The sequence below is a fragment of the Apium graveolens genome, chromosome 6, assembly GCF_009905375.1.
Source record: "Apium graveolens cultivar Ventura chromosome 6, ASM990537v1, whole genome shotgun sequence".
Classification (NCBI taxonomy): Eukaryota; Viridiplantae; Streptophyta; class Magnoliopsida; order Apiales; family Apiaceae; genus Apium; species Apium graveolens.
Window position 1 is genome coordinate 52,563,694 of NC_133652.1, and position 18,410 is coordinate 52,582,103.

Here is an 18,410-nt window from a genome sequence, read left to right on the forward strand (position 1 = left end):
TCAATAATAACAATAATAAATTAAGTGATTATATACTCAAACATGAAACCTCGGCCCAATAACTAGCAGAAAGAAAACACTAGCGTCGCTCAACGTTCATGTATATTAAAATTTTAGGGTTCGACAAAATCAGCTTGCTGATGTATTGTATATACTTTGCCGCATACATCCATAATTTAATAATTTGTGCCTAGATTGTTTAATATCCCTATCCAGCAGCTATGCCTCGCCAAAGAAACCCCTCCGAAGAATCGAAAGCCATGAAAAGGATGAAGCATTCAGAAAACCCTAATCGGCCAGAAGTCTGTGATGAAATTGCAACAAACAAAATATCAAAACCAAGGAAAAAGAGACAGCGTATGGAAAAACCAAACTGGCTACTACTTCCTTATGATATAACAGTAAACATATTCCGAAGGTTAGGGCCGGTTCAGATTCTTTTGGACGTACAGCAGGTGTGTAAAGCATGGCATCAAATTTGCCAAGACCATGCCCTGTGGACAGTGATTAACATGTACCATAATTCAGTTAATAAGCATTATGACCGTTCTTTTCTTGATCGAATTTGTATGAATGCGGTTGATCGAAGCCAAGGCCAGCTTGTTAGTTTCTGCATCAAGTTCTTAAACACACCTGAGTTGATGAGATACATAGCTGAAAGGTACTGCACTTCGTCAATCACTAATCCTTAATTACATACATAAGAATTAGTGTCTCAATTAATACTGTTTATAAAAATTACTACCAAGTTACAAGTGCAGAAAGAACAATAATTGTCCTCTCTATTTTCTCACTCAGATTGTTTACTACTTTTTATTAATCATACTTTGATAATTTCATGATCGTCGGAATATAAGCATATAATCGCAGGATGTTTTACTTTTACTCTATTTCCAAGGCTAAATTGTATTAAGAATGTAGTCACACCAGTTTAAGCCGGTGATAAATAAAAAAAATTAATAAGTACATATATTTTGTTACTTCTGCATCTTATTAATATGATCTCAATGCCTCTATATAAATTACTTAGTGCAGCATATATCTAACATATATCTGGTTTGGGATATTTTGGTGGCAGAGCAAGTCAGCTTACTCATCTTCGACTTGTGAATTGTCACTATTCCATGTATAAAAAATATTCGTGGAGAGAGTTTTTCGAAAAACTCTTTCTCCTAGAGGAACTTAACGTCAAGTTCTCTTGTGTAACGGAGGAGGCTATTGTGCAAGCTAGTACGCATTGTCCTATGCTGACAACAATCAAAATTCGTGTTTACCGCAATAGCCAATATCCTGGTTTAGATTGTCCTCGTTTAGATGGTGTATTAGCTACAGCAATGAGCATGACTCAATTACGCCATCTCCATCTTTCTGGCTATCTGATATGTAGAAAACATTTGGAGGTCATCATCTCAAGTGGCTGCACTCATCTTGAGACGCTTGATCTCACTGCTTGCTTCTCCGCAAGAGACATTATTAGTTTGAGTTTAAGGGAAAAATGCATTGCACAAATCCAAGATATGAGATTCCCCTCTGACTGGATGGAAAAATTTATGGACGACGACGCTGATGACTCTTGCGAAATGATGTAAGACAAGTTGACAACAACCAGAAAGAATATGCAGTTGATTGTGGTGGTCAAATCTCGTTGGTCCTGTTATTATCTTACATGTGTTTCTATCTCTAGTTCCTTGTTAGGATTATAGTATACAATTTACAATATTGTTTTAATCTAATTGAGATTCTCTCAAACACTTGTGCTTACCTGCTTATTTAATTTGTCTTTCACAGATATTTTTAAAAAGAATTTTTTTTGTCGGAGGAGTTTTTTGGTTACTCTTGTAGAACATAACAATTGATTTTTATGTTTTTTTTAAGTTTGACTGTCAAAATTCATAAATATGCAATTATATTTATTTTATTTTCTTTAATTTTTATGATTATTTTGTGTGATGGCATGCTCTACCTACATTGATAATTGACGTTCAGGAGGATTAGTTTTGACGCCCACAAAAACAAAACTCCGACTTGATCACAAACAAACAGTTCACAGAAGGAGAATTTTTGAAGTATTGAGCAATTCAGTAGATGTTTTTAAATGTAAATCATGTTTTTCTCGGTTGAAGTTTGGCTATTTTTAGGTTATGAGACAGTCGAAAATGACATAATATGCTTGTGGGCCCCACAGCATATGATGTTTGATCAATTTTAACGTAGTTAATCTTTCGGCAATTTATTTCAATTTTTGAAATAGGTTATGTCAGGCCCATGCTGTTTGGGTCCATCATAATGATCGGAATTAGGCTGAAAGCTATTCAGCCTTTTATCTGTCACATCGCGATCCAGAGCTTGGGAGTCCAACAACCAAAGTGGTTAGTCCAGCCGAAGATCGCGGATAGGACGTGGTCTTTTAGGCCACAACATCGACCTTCGTGATGGATTGGAACTAACTAAGTGATGAGAAAAGTAACGTTAATATCGTATCAGGTATTTAGTATTGACGCATTCATTCTAATAACAGATACTCTCATATAATAACAGATACTCTCATATAATCTCAGAAACTCATGTATTTATTCTTACTTACCTAAAATTAGTTAACTTATTCTCACAATCGGGGGACAATCCCTCGTATTTTTTTGTTTACAGGCTGATCCGAAATAGTGGACTATTAATCGTTCTAGCAGAAAACTGGTTCCAGCTCGTAAATGACAGTAACAATGGATAATAAGGCCTGATCTTTTCATAATTGTTACGATATTATTTACAACCAATTATGATGGTCAGTTGTTTCGGTCGTTTACAAAATATTTCTGAAAACGAGTTGATAAAAAATATCACATTATATACTTAATTAAAAAAGGCAAAATTTAGTTTGAATGGACTATCTTCCAACCCCATTTTTTTATTTTTTATTTTAGGTTAAATGTGATTTGTCTTAGCTATATTTGAATGGATCAATACTTCGAATATAAAGTTATAAAGGATTTTTAATTTAAGTATAAGGGAAATATTTCTGCAATTATACGTTTTGAACATTTAATTTTAACTAGCATAAATTCCCGTGCAAAACACAGGCCACATTATAATTCATATAATTATTTATTTGTTAATCACTATGAATTAATGTTGGTACAATTATGAGTTCTTATAATATTTTTAATTTCACTGTATGAAAATTGATAATTACACAAAAGTTTCAGATATAAACATTCACATGCAGTTTTCCAAATTCTTTGTTTCTAATCTTCATTCTTTTTACATTTGTAACAAGTTTCAATAGAAAATTTCTTCTTTGTTAATATAAATTAAAAGTTTTTTTAAAGGGTATATCTCTTCTTTGTCACTTGTTTTGATAACTTGATTTATATTTTGACAGGCTGGGTTATAGTCATTATTGGACATGAACTTGACTTACCATATACGGATTGGTTCGGGTTGGGTGAGGGTTGGTATTTAATAAACCCGACCCAGCCCAATATATTCGGTTTTAAAAAATGAACCCATTAATAATTAGGTTTCGAACGGTTCGTGCTGGTCGGCTTAAAATAGGGGTGGATTGGGTACGGGTTGGTCGGATTTTTGTTCACCCCTAACAGTACTAAGGACAATACTAATATTTTGTTGTAATGATCAATCGCGTCTCACGCTCAATCACGTGCGTAAAAATGATATGCAATTTTTATTGTGTTATTCAACCTTAAAGTTGTATCATTGTTAAGGAAACTTAGTATGCTTTTTATTATCCCACAAATTGCATATACTTAAAAGCTCATTTTTAGTCACTGCCAATTATTTGGCTAACACTAATATTTTGTTACAATGATCAATCATGTTTCACTCTCATTCATCTTTAAAATATTATTTATATTTAATACATTCTGCACAATATCATCAAATATAACATCGTACATCTCTTTATGGACTTCCCAAAAAATTTTGGCGTATTTATAAGTCTCGAACACCTTTATTAGATTGTTTTCATAAATCGTGAGAAATTCAGTCATCTTGTCATGACAAACTTTTCAATATGTCTCAATCTATCTAAGGTTGACAAATGATAGCCGTACTATGTAAAAAATATTAGGACATTCTAAATCTCGTAAATCTAATATCAATTGATTTGATCGTATAAAGACCTGAAAAATATTAATTGTTATTAATATAAGATATTATAAAATTTATCCTTATTGGTAAGATGTTCTCTTCGAGCTCGTAATTTAAATTTATTAAATGTAAATAGTGATGATGTATTTTCGGCTGGGTCATGTAGTTAAATTTTGAGTATTTTTTCAAAATGGGTAAAATTCAGATTTTGAAGCTGGTAATTTTGATACATATTATCAGTTGACTTGATTCTATAAAGACCTCAAAGATATTAATTTTTACCAACATCAGTTATCACAAAACTTTTCTTCGTTGGTAAGATTTTCTAGTCGAACTCGTAATTTAAATTAAACCTAGGTAGTGACATGGTATTTACGGGAAGGTAATCTAGTCAAATTTCGAGTATTTTTTGAGAAATGGGTCAAGTTCTAATTTTGAATTCGAAATATATCGAAATACGCTAATCATAACTTATCTAAATATGTAGTACACATTTATATAATTCATATAAATGTATCTCTTTTCAACATATAAAAAATTAATTATATGTATAATTTATTTTTTATTAAATAATATATATTAAAAATGTATGACATACTTTTTAAATTAAGAATTGTTTAATAAATAAGGGAATGATCCGTTTATGTACTATGCTTAACTTTATATCTCAAATTCAATTATTCAAAACTAACTCTATAAATATTTTAGTAATCATGTTTAAAGTTAAATAAATTGTCTCTATTTACAACAGTCACATATTATGTTAGGTCACACACACTGTAGAGGGGGGTGAATACAGTGTATAGCACAATCAAATCGAACTTTAATAACTCAAGTAACAGAAAACAAACTTTATTCAAAACAATAAACTCTGTTACAGTATGGAACTGTCCTCTCTCAGTGATGAACAAATATCACGAGAGCTGCTAGGGTTACAATTAATAATCTTCTCGATAATGATAACATTTATAGTGTAAACCTTATGTCTGTGTTTATATACTACACAGTTACAAGATAATCGCTAATTGATATGGAATATAATTCTGCTTCCTAAAATATATCAATCAGATATCTTTTCTTCCAAGTATTCTATTCTTCATAGAATTCCTTCTTCATGCATATCTCTTCTTACGTTTGTCTTGATCTTCTCTTTAATCAATCAGCCGCCTTCCTTATCTGAACGTTTCCTTTAAATCCTGATATTATCTTCTGATAAATATCTATTGAACCTTAAGTACTGATAACTTAAGTTCTGACTTCAGTATAAGTGCTGATTTCAGTTAAGTACTGATTTGTCCTGTTTAAGTAAGATCTGAAAACTAAACATAAATCATATTAGACATGACATTATCAAATATATCTAACAATCTCCCCCAACTTTTAAATTAGCATAATATACAAGTTAACAGATATTTGATGATGTTAAAAACATTAAGTACAAATGCATGAGAATTTGACTAGATAACTACAACTTACAGTCCTTAAAGCTTTACCAACTTTAACTTCTGATAACAACTTTAGTCTGTATTCATATCAGAATTTGAGCAATTGTAAATCTTGACTTGGCTTCATCTTCTGATCTCTCTGATGTCAGGAGTTGTTCTAAGATAGTTCTTTAACAAACATCTCTCAGCATATCTGAGTTCATCAATCATCCTCCTTTTAGCATCTTTAAGTTCTGCAGAATCTTCACTAGTTTGAAAGATTGCAGCCCTGAGAACATTAATTTTAGCTTTCTTTATGTCCTGATCCAGTCTGATCAAATACGCCTTGTCAGATTCAAGATTGAATTCCACTGCCTTGTAACCCAGAAAGGTAGTTATAATCTTAGCAGAGTTAGGCTTCATCTCAACAATATCACCCTTGTGATCTCTGTACTTTGGAAGATATGTGCTGTCAGACTTAACAGAATAAAGCCTTTTCTGTCTCTGAATTTGACTCTTCAAATAGTTTGCAGCACTTTCTGTTATTTTGTCATTCACTTGAAGTAAGAATAATACATGTTCCAATTCTTCATAATACTTCAGTGGAATGGCATTTTCCCTTATATGATAAACCCTACCATCTGTCATGAAGTACAACAAGATGTGTTCTTTCAAGTAGGTATGGTAAACCATCTGTACAGATTCTAGTTGATTCAATCTTTCAGGAGTTGCTCCAATATCTGGTTCACTTAAGGAAGTTGGATCATTGGTTGTGTTCTGTATTCTTCTTTCATCAACACTTCCCAATCCAGTTTTATCTCCTGCTTCCTTTTCAGTAACCACTCTTGCTTTAAAACCACTTGCAGCAGTCTTCAAAGGTTGAGTCTGTTTGGCTTTGGTGAATCCTGGTAGGAGTATCTTTTAAGGTTTAACATGAGCTATGTCAGAGGTTTCCTTTGATTTATCTTCTGATATCAAGTTAACTTGAGCTATATCAGAGGTTACTTGCTTCTTTGAGATATCATAACTAACTCTATCTTTACCCTGAACAACTTGAGCCATGTCAGAGGTTGTCTTAGAAATTTTTCTTGAAGTCAGAGCAAGATCATCATCTTCAACAGTAATTTCTTCATCCGCAGGAGACACATAAACCTTCATAGGTTCACCAACTTTCTCTTTGCCCTTGGACCTTGGATCTATCTGCAATTGTGATTTAGTCTTGGTTGCTTCAGGATTTGTTCTTTCCTTTATCACAATGCCTTTGACTTTTGGAAGTTTCTTTTTACCAATAGAAGCTTCAGATTTAGATTTGACTTTTTCTGACTTAAGTCTAGCTTCTTCTTCCATCAGACTTTCCAAGTCCATTCCTGGATTCTCCTTTAGAAATAAATGTCTTGATAATTCTTCATCAAGATCCAAAAGTTCATCAGAACTTATCCTTTTATCAGTAGCAGAAGTAATTCTTTTTCCAGCATCAGAACTTGTCATATGACTTGTAATTTCAGCTCTTCTTGATGAGAAACTTCTACCTTGACCATGACCTCCACCCATTTCAGAGTTTCCCTGGTCATCTTTTTCATCATCCTTCCCTTTCAGTGTCTGATCAGTTTTGCATTTGGACTTAATTACTTTCTCCCCCTTTTTGGCATCAGCAGGTAAGAGAAGAGAGACAAGCAATTCCACTGAGGCTTGGATTTCATCGAGTTGAGATTGCTGAGAAGCTTGATGTTTCAAAATATCATCAATCTGAGACTGTTGCTTCTCCTGGGTCTTCTCAATATAAGCAACTCTGTCAAAGGTAGGTTGAAAGAAACTTTTCTTTTCAAGTTTCCTAACTGTTTCTTGCTTGAGCAATTCTTCCTGAATTTTATGTAACTCTGCATGAGTTTTTGAATGGAGACCTTGAAGATGTCTAGTACTCAATGCAGTGACTCGAAGCTGTGTCTTGAAATCATCATTACTTAACATCTGATCAGCTTTGTCCAAGTGCTCAGCAAGAATCTTTTCAGATGGAACAAAGGTAACTAAGTTCCATTCCTTAGTCCACTCCTGTCCTCTAGGAGTTTCACTCCAAGGTACTGGTGCTTCTCCTCGTACAAACTTCTTGACTAGTTCAGATTTAGAAATAGTTTGTGGAGGTACATATCCTGAAGGACCAGCTTCATCAGCATCTGCATTTAAAGCAGCATCACCAGTATCATCAGCATTTGCAGCATCAAAACTTACAGAATCAGCATCTTCTGATAAAACAACAGTATGAGAAGCAATCGAGGCTTCGGCATCATCCTCTAAGTGCTGATCTGTTTCCAAGTTCTGATCAACAGCCATATCCTGATGCTCACCTATAGTCTGATCATCAATATCTAGATGCAGAGAAGGTGTGGTAGACAATTCTGGAGTTTGAGTAGCATCAGTAACAGGTGTTGTTGATGGATTAATTGTTGTTGGAGCTTCTAAGTAGACAACCTCAGGCACAATCAGGTTTTGAACATCAATTTTAGCACTTGTGCCTGGGTCTACAGGAGATACAATTTTATGTACAGGAGACACAGATGGTGTGTTTGCCTTGTCTGTAGTAGCTTCCTGAGTTGGGGACAATGAAGAAGGAGATGCAGTAGCTTCAGCAAATTCTGGTTCTTTTGAGATCAGAGATTCCTGATCTCCTTCCTTAGCTGCTGCTTCCTCATCATCTGAAGCTGGCCTTTTAGCTCTCTGTTTCTTGTATTTCTTTGAAAGTGGGGATTCCTTGGGAGGTTCAGCAGAATTCATTCTTCTAAGCCTTTTGAGAAGCTTAGATCCCCCAATTCCAGAATCCTTCTGAGAAGGAACCTTCTCAGCTTCTGTAACAACAGGTTCTGGATATAGCATGATTTAACAGTGCAGTAAAATTGCAAACATCTCAGAAATAGAATCTTGCAAAAATAAGAAATTGCATTAATATATTAAGAGAATACATTCATGAAATTGATATTACATCAGAGCATTACAAGACTGTCCTAAGCTACAAAACCTAACATTAACAGCTTTTGTCCTTGGCTAAGAAGCCGGACAAAGCTGGCAATGAAGAAAAATAGGAAGAAGAAAATAAATTATTTCTTCTTCCGACTCTCTATAAAAAGAATAGCGAGTCGTATGATTCGCTCTTGTTGGCGGAGAGCTTCCAACCTTTCTTCTTCCAATCGTTCCAGATGGCGATGGTAGTCCATGTAAAAGAACAAGAGGTGTGTGAGAACCTCCTGGGGAACCGAGTCCCAAATCTCATCAAGAATGACAGTTACGTGACATTCCTGCTGCCAATCCTCACAGCTCGGCTCCATGTTGAAGGTCTCATAGTTCAAAAACATATTGTAGTTGACCATGTTTGTGTTGGTATGAAGGAAAGGAGAGTGAGTGTGTGAGAAAAGAAATGATGTGTAGGCTGATTTGAGGTGTTGGTTTATATAGGCAAGAGAATGCCAGGAGATGCAAGGAAATTTAATGCTGACAGGTAGAAATAATTCTACCTCGTCTCCCTAGACTGGGAAGAAGAAAAACAGTCATTGGAAAAGTAACACAGGGTTTAATGCGCAGAACAAACAAGAAAAAAAGATTACTGTGTATGTACGTGTTCCACTATCCCTAATTAGATTGACTGTTAATATTCCACCCAGATATATTCTGATTTAAAAAGAGACTGTTTCAGATTTTAACCACAAATAAGCCAAGTAAAGGATCAGAATTTAATATCAGAACTTAGACTTATATCAGAACTTAACAGTCATCAGAACATGATTTCTTAACTCAAAAAATGAATGCCTATCTCTGTGATTCTTCATACAAATTCTGATTTCGGTTCTTCAGAACTTAATCATCAGAACTTTCATCAGAACCTGTCCTCAGAATTTATGCAATCTGACACATAAACTGTTCATCTAAAACAACATTGATCACCACAGTAATTTTCATCATTCATATGGAGTGTTAGTGTGTGCATTAAGCTAAATATCAGATAAAGAGTAAGGTATGATTCACTTCAGTACATCTTAGAAATAAGGCATAACTAAAACTTTACTTAAAATCTGTCATTATTCTGAAGCCTACTCTTGAATGAGTTCATGCATGAGTCCACCTCAACTATTTTGTGCTTATTTTATGCATCTTTTGAAATTCCATTTTACATTGGCTTCTCAGTGTGAGTCACGACTGCTTATGAGAATTTATGATATTAACAGAGTATTTCTCCAGTAATCATAGAGTGTGAAAAGTCACCAAGAAAAATAATTATTTGCTTTTCTGATGCATATTACTTAATACCAGCAATGCACTTGGGTCGTCCCTTCCACATTTTTACTCTAGACCTCAAAGGAGTACCTGATTCTTATTTCTTTTTCTTTTACTTTTTCTTTTGATGAGTGAGGTTTATCAGCACTTAGTACATTCATCAGATTTACTGACATCAGATCTTAACAGATGAGAAGCATGATTCTAGTTTTTGACTTAGTAATAAGATAGACAAAGTAAACTGAACTAAGCTCAATATCAGAATTTGCTTGTGTCAATAGATTTCCACATAAATAATTACTGCTAACATGGGATCTCTAGTATGTTAAAGACTACTAGGTCAGCATCTAGCACAGTTATCCTCATAGGATCGAATGGCACATAAACAGTCATATCACTATCAGAGTTTAGAAATACACATCAGGCAATAATCAGTACTTAGGCAATTTTCAATTAAGCACAGAATACACAAAGAGAGTAATTTCTGTAAATACTGATCATAAAGTCTGATGCATCAGAACAAAAACTAAGCAGATTTAGAGAAAGAACCTGAAACCATTCCAAGTTTATTTACCAATCTTGTAAAAGTAGCTTCACACAGTGGTTTTGTGAAGATATCTGCTAGTTGTTGATCTGTTGGAACAAAATGCAATTCCACTGTACCTTCATCAACATGTTCCCTTATGAAGTGGTACATAATGCTGATGTGCTTTGTCATTGAGTGTTGAACTGGATTACATGTCATAGCAATAGCACTTTGATTATCACAGTAAATAGGGATTTTAAAATATATTAACCCATAATCCAGTAACTGATTCTTCATCCAAAGAATCTGTGCACAACAGCTTCCTGCAGCAATGTACTCTGCTTCTGCAGTTGATGTGGAAATTGACTTTTGTTTCTTGCTAAACCAAGAAACCAATCTGCCTCCAAGAAATTGACAGCTTCCACTTGTGTTTTTCCTGTCAATTTTGCAACCTGCAAAATCTGCATCTGAGTAACCTATTAGTTTAAAATCTGATTCTCTGGGATATCACAATCCCAGATCAGCTGTTCCTTTAAGATACTTGAAAATTCTTTTCACAACTGTTAAGTGAGGTTCTCTTGGATCTGCTTGAAATCTTGCACAAAGACGGGTAGCATACATGATATCAGGTATACTAGTAGTTAGATAGAGTAGAGAGCCAATCATATCTCTGTAATCAGTAATATCTACTGATTTACCAGTATCCTTATCTAGTTTTGTTGCAGTGGCCATGGGAGTGGATGCACTTGAACAATCTTGCATTCCAAATTTCTTCAGCAAGTTTCTGGTGTACTTGGTTTGACAAATAAAAGTGTCTTCTTCATTCTGCTTGACTTGAAGGCCCAGAAAATAGCTAAGTTCCCCCATCATACTCATTTGATATCTTGACTGCATCAGTTTGGCAAACTTCTTGCAAAGTCTGTCATTTGTAGAACCAAAGATAATATCATCAACATATATCTGAACCAGAAGCAAGTCCTTTCCATGGTTGAGGTAGAACAGTGTTTTGTCTATAGTTCCTCTTTTAAATTCACTTTCCAGAAGAAACTGAGATAAAGTCTCATACCATGCTCTTAGAGCTTGCTTAAGGCCATAAAGTGCTTTATCAAGCCTGTAGACATGATTAGGATATTTGGGATCTACAAAGCCTGGAGGTTGTTCAACATATACTTCCTCCTCCAATTCTCCATTGAGAAAAGCACTTTTCACATCCATTTGAAAGACAGTAAACTTTTTGTGAGCAGCATAAGCCAAAAATATCCTTATGGCTTCCAATCTAGCAACTGGTGCAAATGTTTCATCATAGTCAATTCCCTCCTGTTGAGAATATCCTTTTGCAACCAACCTTGCCTTATTTCTTGTAATTATGCCATCACTATCAGTGTTGTTTCTGAATACCCACTTTGTACTCCCCCATGATCCATGCTATCTTCATCAACATTTTCTGATGCTCCCCCTGAAACTATGCTCTCTGAGTTGGATTCTTCAGAATTTAAGTTTTCAGAATTATCAGAACTTGGCTTATCAGAACTTGACGAATCAGAACATGAAGAGCCAGATGTATGTTCAGATGCTTCTTGAGATGTGGTTGTATCTTGAGTATGCCCCCCCTGCATAGGTGCATCTTCTTTTGGCGTAGTCACCACAGTTTCAATAACATCAGAGTTTAATCCATCAGAGTTTGCAGTATCAGGATTTAGACTGTCAGGATTTTCAGTATCAGAATTTAAGTCTTCATTTTCAAATCTCAACTGATCATGATCATTGAAATCTTCAAGTCCAGTAATCTTCTTATCATCAAAAGAGACATTGATAGATTCCATGACCACTCTTGTTCTCAAGTTATAGACTCTGAAGGCTTTTGTGGAAAGTGGATATCCAACAAAGATTCCTTCATCAGCTTTTAGATCAAATTTGGATAGCTGTTCAGGATGAGTCTTAAGAACAAAACACTTGCATCCAAATACGTGAAAATACTTCAGATTTGGCTTCTTTTTCTTCACCATCTCATATGGTGTCTTTCCATGCTTGTTAATTAGTGTTGCATTCTGAGTAAAACAAGCAGTCTGTACAACTTCAGCCCAGAGATAGGTTGGATGCTTTGCTTCATCAAGCATTGTACATGCAGCTTTAATGAGAGTTCTATTCTTTCTTTCAACAACTCCATTTTGCCGTGGAGTTCCAGGAGCATAAAATTCCTGCTTGATTCCATGGTTTTTGCAGAACTCTTCCATTATCAAATTCTTGAACTCAGTACCATTATCACTTCTTATTATTTTCACAGAATCTTTGACCAATTTATCCAGTTGCCTGATATGATCAATCAAGATAGATGCAGTTTCACGTTTTGTGTGCAAGAAATACACCCATGTGTATCTGGTGAACTCATCCACTATGACCATAGCATATTTCTTCTTTGGAATAGACATGACATTTACTGGACCAAATAGATCAACATGTAGTAGGTGATAAGGCTCAAGAATTGATGATTCAGTCTTGCTCTTGAATGAGGATTTCCTTTGTTTAGCCTTCTGACAAGAATCACAAAGGCCATTAGGAGCAAATACTGACTTTGGCAGTCCTCTCACAAGATCTTTTTTGACTAGTTCATTTATATTGTTGAAATTTAAATGAGAGAGTTTCTTGTGCCAATTCCAGCTTTCTTCAATTGATGCTCTACTCATCAGACAGATTGCAGAACCATCAGTACTTGTTGAAAGCTTGGCTTCATAAATGTTACCATGCATGTATCCTTTCAGAACAACTTTGCCTGTAGATTTACTTACAACTTCACAGTGTTCTTCAAAGAAATCCACATGATAACCTCTATCACAGATTTGACTGACACTCAGCAGATTGTGTTTAAGTCCTGAGACCAGAGCTACTTCTTTAATGATGACATTCCCAAGATTAATATTTCAATATCCCAATGTTTTTCCAATGTTTCTATCTCCATAAGAAACACTTGGGCCAGCCTTCTCCACAAAGTCTGATAGCAGGGCTTTATTTCCAGTCATATGTCCTGAACATCCACTGTCCAGAACTAGGATGTTTTTCCTGTTGCCCTGCAATCACAAAGACCACTAATGATTAGTTTTAAGGACCCAGATTTGCTTGGACCTTTGGCCTTATTAAGTTTGTTAACATTTGCAGCGGATTTAGCATCAGAGTTTATGTTAACATTTTTCTTATCAGAATTTACACTATCAGACTTTGAATCAGAACTTACACTAGAAGGAACAATGCTAACTTTCTTTAAAGAAGGTTTTATTTGATAATAATCATAGTACAGACTATGATATTCCTTACAAGTATAAATGGAATGCCATAAACTACCACAATGAAAACAAGGATTTTGTGGCTTATATCTAACAGACTGACTCTTAACTCCTGACTTTGAAGGTAAGGAGTTTATGTTCTTATTCTTCCTGCAAAAAGAAGCCAGATGGTTAGAACTTCCACAGTTATGACATGTTTTTCTAAGAGCATCAGGAACAGGCTTATAATCATTTCTTTTATTCACACCTTCCTTTCCATTCCTATTTTTCCTAGGTGATTTTACCTTGTTTACATTCTTAACATCTTTCAGCTTATGCTTAAGCTGCTTCTTTGCCATTACGCCTACGTTTACTTCAGTTGTCTTTTCCTGTTTTAGTTTGTCAGAAGTTAATTCCTTTTAACTTCTGATTTTTCAGTATCAGACTTTACAGCTAGAAACTTAACAGGTTTTAACTTTGGCTTTTGTTTAACAACTATAGGCTTAATATCTACAGTTCCTTTATCATTCTTATCCTCTCCATAACCTAAACCCTCTTTCCAGTTTTTACTACTTAACAAATTCTGAGTTGTTCTGCCAGAGTTAGTCCAAGTCCTGATAATCTCTCTTTCCTTTTCTAACTCAGCTTTTAGAGATTCATTCATTTTAAGCACTTCATCTCTATCTTTCTGAGTTTGATGGAACATGACTAACTCTTTTTCTAAATAATCATTCCTCTTTTTACAAACAAGATTTTCAGAAGTTAATCTTTCACATGTTAAAGTTTGATCTCTATAGCTAATGAACATGGTTTTAAGATATATTCTCAAATCATTACTATCATCAGTATGAAAGGCATAAGTAGTTTGAGGTACCTTTAACTCAACAGCTTCAGAACTGCTTTCAGCACTTGCCATATCAGCATTTGCCATCAAGGCATAATTTTCCTTACTTTCAGAATCTGAGGTGTCTGTCTAGCTTTTGTTCTTTATGACAAGAGCCTTGCCTTTATCACTCTTCACTTTCTTGCAATCAGGAGATATGTGGCCTTTCTCACCACAGTTGTAGCATTTGACATTTGTATAATCTCCTCTGTCAGACTTTCCTCCTTTGCCCTCATATTTTCTGAAATTCTTCTTATCAGAACTTGCACCTTTTCTGGAAAACTTCTTTCCCTTCCTGAACTTTCTGTATGCAATCTTCGTGATTCCTTTCACCATAAGAGCACACAGCTTCATCATCTCTTCATCAGCATCCGTCTTAGGCAAGCTTTCAGATTCTGAGTCATCATTATTATCAGAACTTGATGACTCATTATCAGACTTTGTGAAGAGAGCTTTACCCTTGCCTTTCCTTGAGGTAGCTGCCTTGGAGGATTCTTCTTCAGCCTTAAGAGAAACTGTTCTTGACTTTCCTCCTTTCCTCTTGCTTCTTTGCTCCATCTCAAGTTCATGAGTTTTGAGCATCCCATAAATTTCATCAAGAGTTGTTTCATCAAGATTATAATTGTCTCTTATTGTTGTTGCCTTCAAATCCCAGCTTTCAGGAAAAGCCAACAGGAATTTAAAGTTTGAGTCTTTAAGATCATACTCATTATCAACCAGTGACAAATCATTCAAGAGTTTGACAAATCTATCATATAAATCAGTCAATAACTCATTAGCCTTTGAGTCAAAGTGTTCATACTCTTGAGTAAGTATTGTCTTCCTATTCTTCTTAATTGTATCAGTTTCCTGACATCTTATTTCCAAGGCATCCCATATCTCCTTTGCAGTCTTGCAGTTTATTACCCTGTTTGACATTACATTATCAATGGCACTATACAGTAAGTGTCGTACCTTAGCATCCTTAGCAATTGATGCGATATCTTCAGCAGTGTAATCACTCTTCTCCTTTGGTACAGACTTTGCTGCTTCACCTGTAACTGCAACAGCGAGCTTGGTTGGTTTGTGAGGTCCTTCCTTAATTTTATCGAGATATTCTGGGTCTGTAGCTTCCAGAAACATGGTCATCCTCACCTTCCATATGGGATATTCAGATGGTCTCAATATGGGAACTCTAATAGTCTCATATCGGCTTTGGATTTATGTCTTTGGAGGTTCTTCAGTTTTGGCGGGCTTAGTTGGAGTTTCTACTTCAGACATGATTATTTTTGGATCTTAAACTGTTTGTGTGTTAACAGATAGGCTCTGATACCACTTGTTAGATCACACACACTGTAGAGGGGGGTGAATACAGTGTATAGCACAATCAAATCGAACTTTAATAACTCAAGTAGCATAAAACAAACTTTATTCAAAATAATAAACTCTATTACAGTATGGAACTGTCCTCTCTCAGTGATGAACAAATATCACGAGAGCTGCTAGGGTTACAATTAATAATCTTCTCGATAATGATAACACTTATAGTGTAAACCCTATGTCTGTGTTTATATACTACACAATTACAAGATAATCATCAATTGATATGGAATATAATTCTGCTTCCTAAAATATATCAATCAGATATCTTTTCTTCCAAGTATTCTATTCTTCATAGAATTCCTTCTTCATGCATATCTCTTCTTATGTTTGTCTCGATCTTCTCTTCTTGTAAATCAGCTGCCTTCCTTATCTGAACGTTTCCTTTAAGTCCTGATATTATCTTCTGATAAATATCTCCTGAACCTTAAGTACTGATGACTTAAGTTCTGACTTCAGTATAAGTGCTGATTTCAGTTAAGTACTGATTTGTACTGTTTAAGTAAGATCTGAAAACTAAACATAAATCATATTAGACATGACATTATCAAATATATCTAACATATTATGTGTATGATAAAAAACTTAAGGAATATTATAGTGTAGTGGTAAGGTGATGTACTTGTAAATGTAAAGACTCGGGTTCAATTCCTCCCAACAACCTCTTTTATATAATATTGTGTCCTTTAATTAATTTCTAGTAACAAACTTTAAATATTACAACAATCATTTTTTATCACAAGTGTTTTCAGAAAACCTTCATACATGTTGTTATTTATTATAAAATATTAACGGTCATAGATGTTTTATTTATTATGAAATGTACAAATAATACAAGATAAGAGCCCAAATTATATTCATGGTGACTATTTGATTCTTGTTTATATATTTTTTATTATAGAACTTGAAATTACATTAATAATCAACTTGACTTAGTTTTAGCGTTTCGGTTGAAACCTAAAACCAGAATTGAACCATTTAATCTTTTCAGATTACATATCTGATTTCGGGTTTAAATCGATTTTATGTATGTTAGTCCCTTAACAATATAGCAAGAATTACAGAAGGGGGGTTGAATGGAATTCTTGAACCTTTTTCTTGAAATAAAAATGTTCAACTCGATTATAGATATATTTGTTTTGATTAGCACAATGTTGAATGTAAACTTGAATGAATCAAAACATAAGTAATTAAAAACAAGAGTCTTTAAAAACTTTCTGGTGGATTTAAACAATTCCACCAGAGATATATATAATATATCGAGAGGACTCTGTGTACAGAAATGCTCACAGCTGCTTACAAATGGAACTTCTGAGAATACAGGAAATGCTAAAGATTATGCTTACAAAGATTTCTCTGTTTTTGTGTTTCTCAGCTATCTCAGTTATTTTTCTATTTGCTACTCTCTTGGTTTATATATTACCAAGATTACAAAGTCAAAAAGACTGAACAAATATAAAATCTAACAGTCTTGATCTTTGCTGCTTTTCATCCTCTATTACCCAGCCAATGGGCTTCCACAATGTGTTTGTATCCAACTCGACGGCTGTGTGTCAGCTTTCACTGTTCAACTGATGTTTGAATTCTTGATATGATCATCTGTCGACTTTTAGATCATCCGTCGATGACTTAATTGATCATCCGTCGACTGCTATGTTAATCATCCGTTGATAGTCATTTGATCATCCGTCGAAGGCTTTATTAATCATCCGTCGGTAGCTATTTTGGCACTTGACTTCATTTCACTTATACAGAATTACAAGACATTGCTTATGTACAATTTATCAACCTATTCTGCATATCTAGTTAAAGTCAACATGACTTATATGCTACTACAGATTCTATACAAAGGTGCATACATCACTGTGCTACATTCTTATTATTACATAAGCTACTCACTCGATGGATAATAAGTTAATCATCCGTCGGGACTATAATGAGTTATCCGTCGGGACTATAATTCTTATCCGTCGAGTGCTACATTATTTCACTACGTAAAATCTACTTAGATGTTTTGTTTAAGTGATCATCAAGTACACAACATATTCACAACAATCTCCCCCAATTTATGTCTACTGGAATTGTTGGAATTGTAGCCATAAATTAAGAGATACTTGATGATAACAAAACATCCTAAACATATTTCTTTAAAGATAAGTAGATAAAACTGAAAGTGCTTCAAATAAACAAAATGTACAAGGTTTGGCTCACAGTCAGTTCAAGATGCTCCTCTAGCCTGAGCAGATTTTTCTAGTTTCTTGAAGGTCTGGATCTTCTTCCAAGCTTTCTGTTGTTTTCTTCAATTTGATTCTGGAGCTGCCTGTGGAATTTTAGTTCATCAGATTCTGAGAGATCTAGCATTTCTTGCATCTCCAAGAGAGTCTCATTGCTAGAGATACTCAATTGGTCTTCTAGTCTGAAGAATCTTCTCACACCCTTGTCATCCATGAATTCCATCAGCCAGTAGGGCCTTAGATGCACTCTTCTCCCTGTGTATGGGATGATTAGAGTCTTTGGGAGTGCATCTTTGCCTCTAAAACTCCTTAGCTCTTCAATCTTCTTCAATACTAATCTTCTTGCAGTTACATTGAACCCAA

The 18,410-nt window shown here is 34.7% G+C and overlaps 1 protein-coding gene across 1 annotated transcript; it reads left to right on the plus strand.

The window, feature by feature from the left end:
• Positions 1–203: 203 nt before the first annotated feature.
• LOC141664142 (putative F-box/LRR-repeat protein 9) lies at positions 204–1,769 on the plus strand. Its single transcript, XM_074470037.1, has 2 exons — positions 204–661; positions 1,079–1,769. The coding sequence occupies exons 1-2, from the start codon at positions 222–224 to the stop codon at positions 1,587–1,589; spliced, it is 951 nt and encodes a 316-aa protein (XP_074326138.1). The 5' UTR covers positions 204–221; the 3' UTR covers positions 1,590–1,769.
• Positions 1,770–18,410: the final 16,641 nt, after the last annotated feature.

Bases quoted from the DNA above. Each gene is read 5' to 3' on its own strand.
- LOC141664142 (XM_074470037.1), top strand. From the start codon at position 222: ATGCCTCGCCAAAGAAACCCCTCCGAAGAATCGAAAGCCATGAAAAGG. The intron at 662-1,078 runs GTACTGCACTTC...TTTTGGTGGCAG, and splicing joins ATGAGATACATAGCTGAAAG to AGCAAGTCAGCTTACTCATC.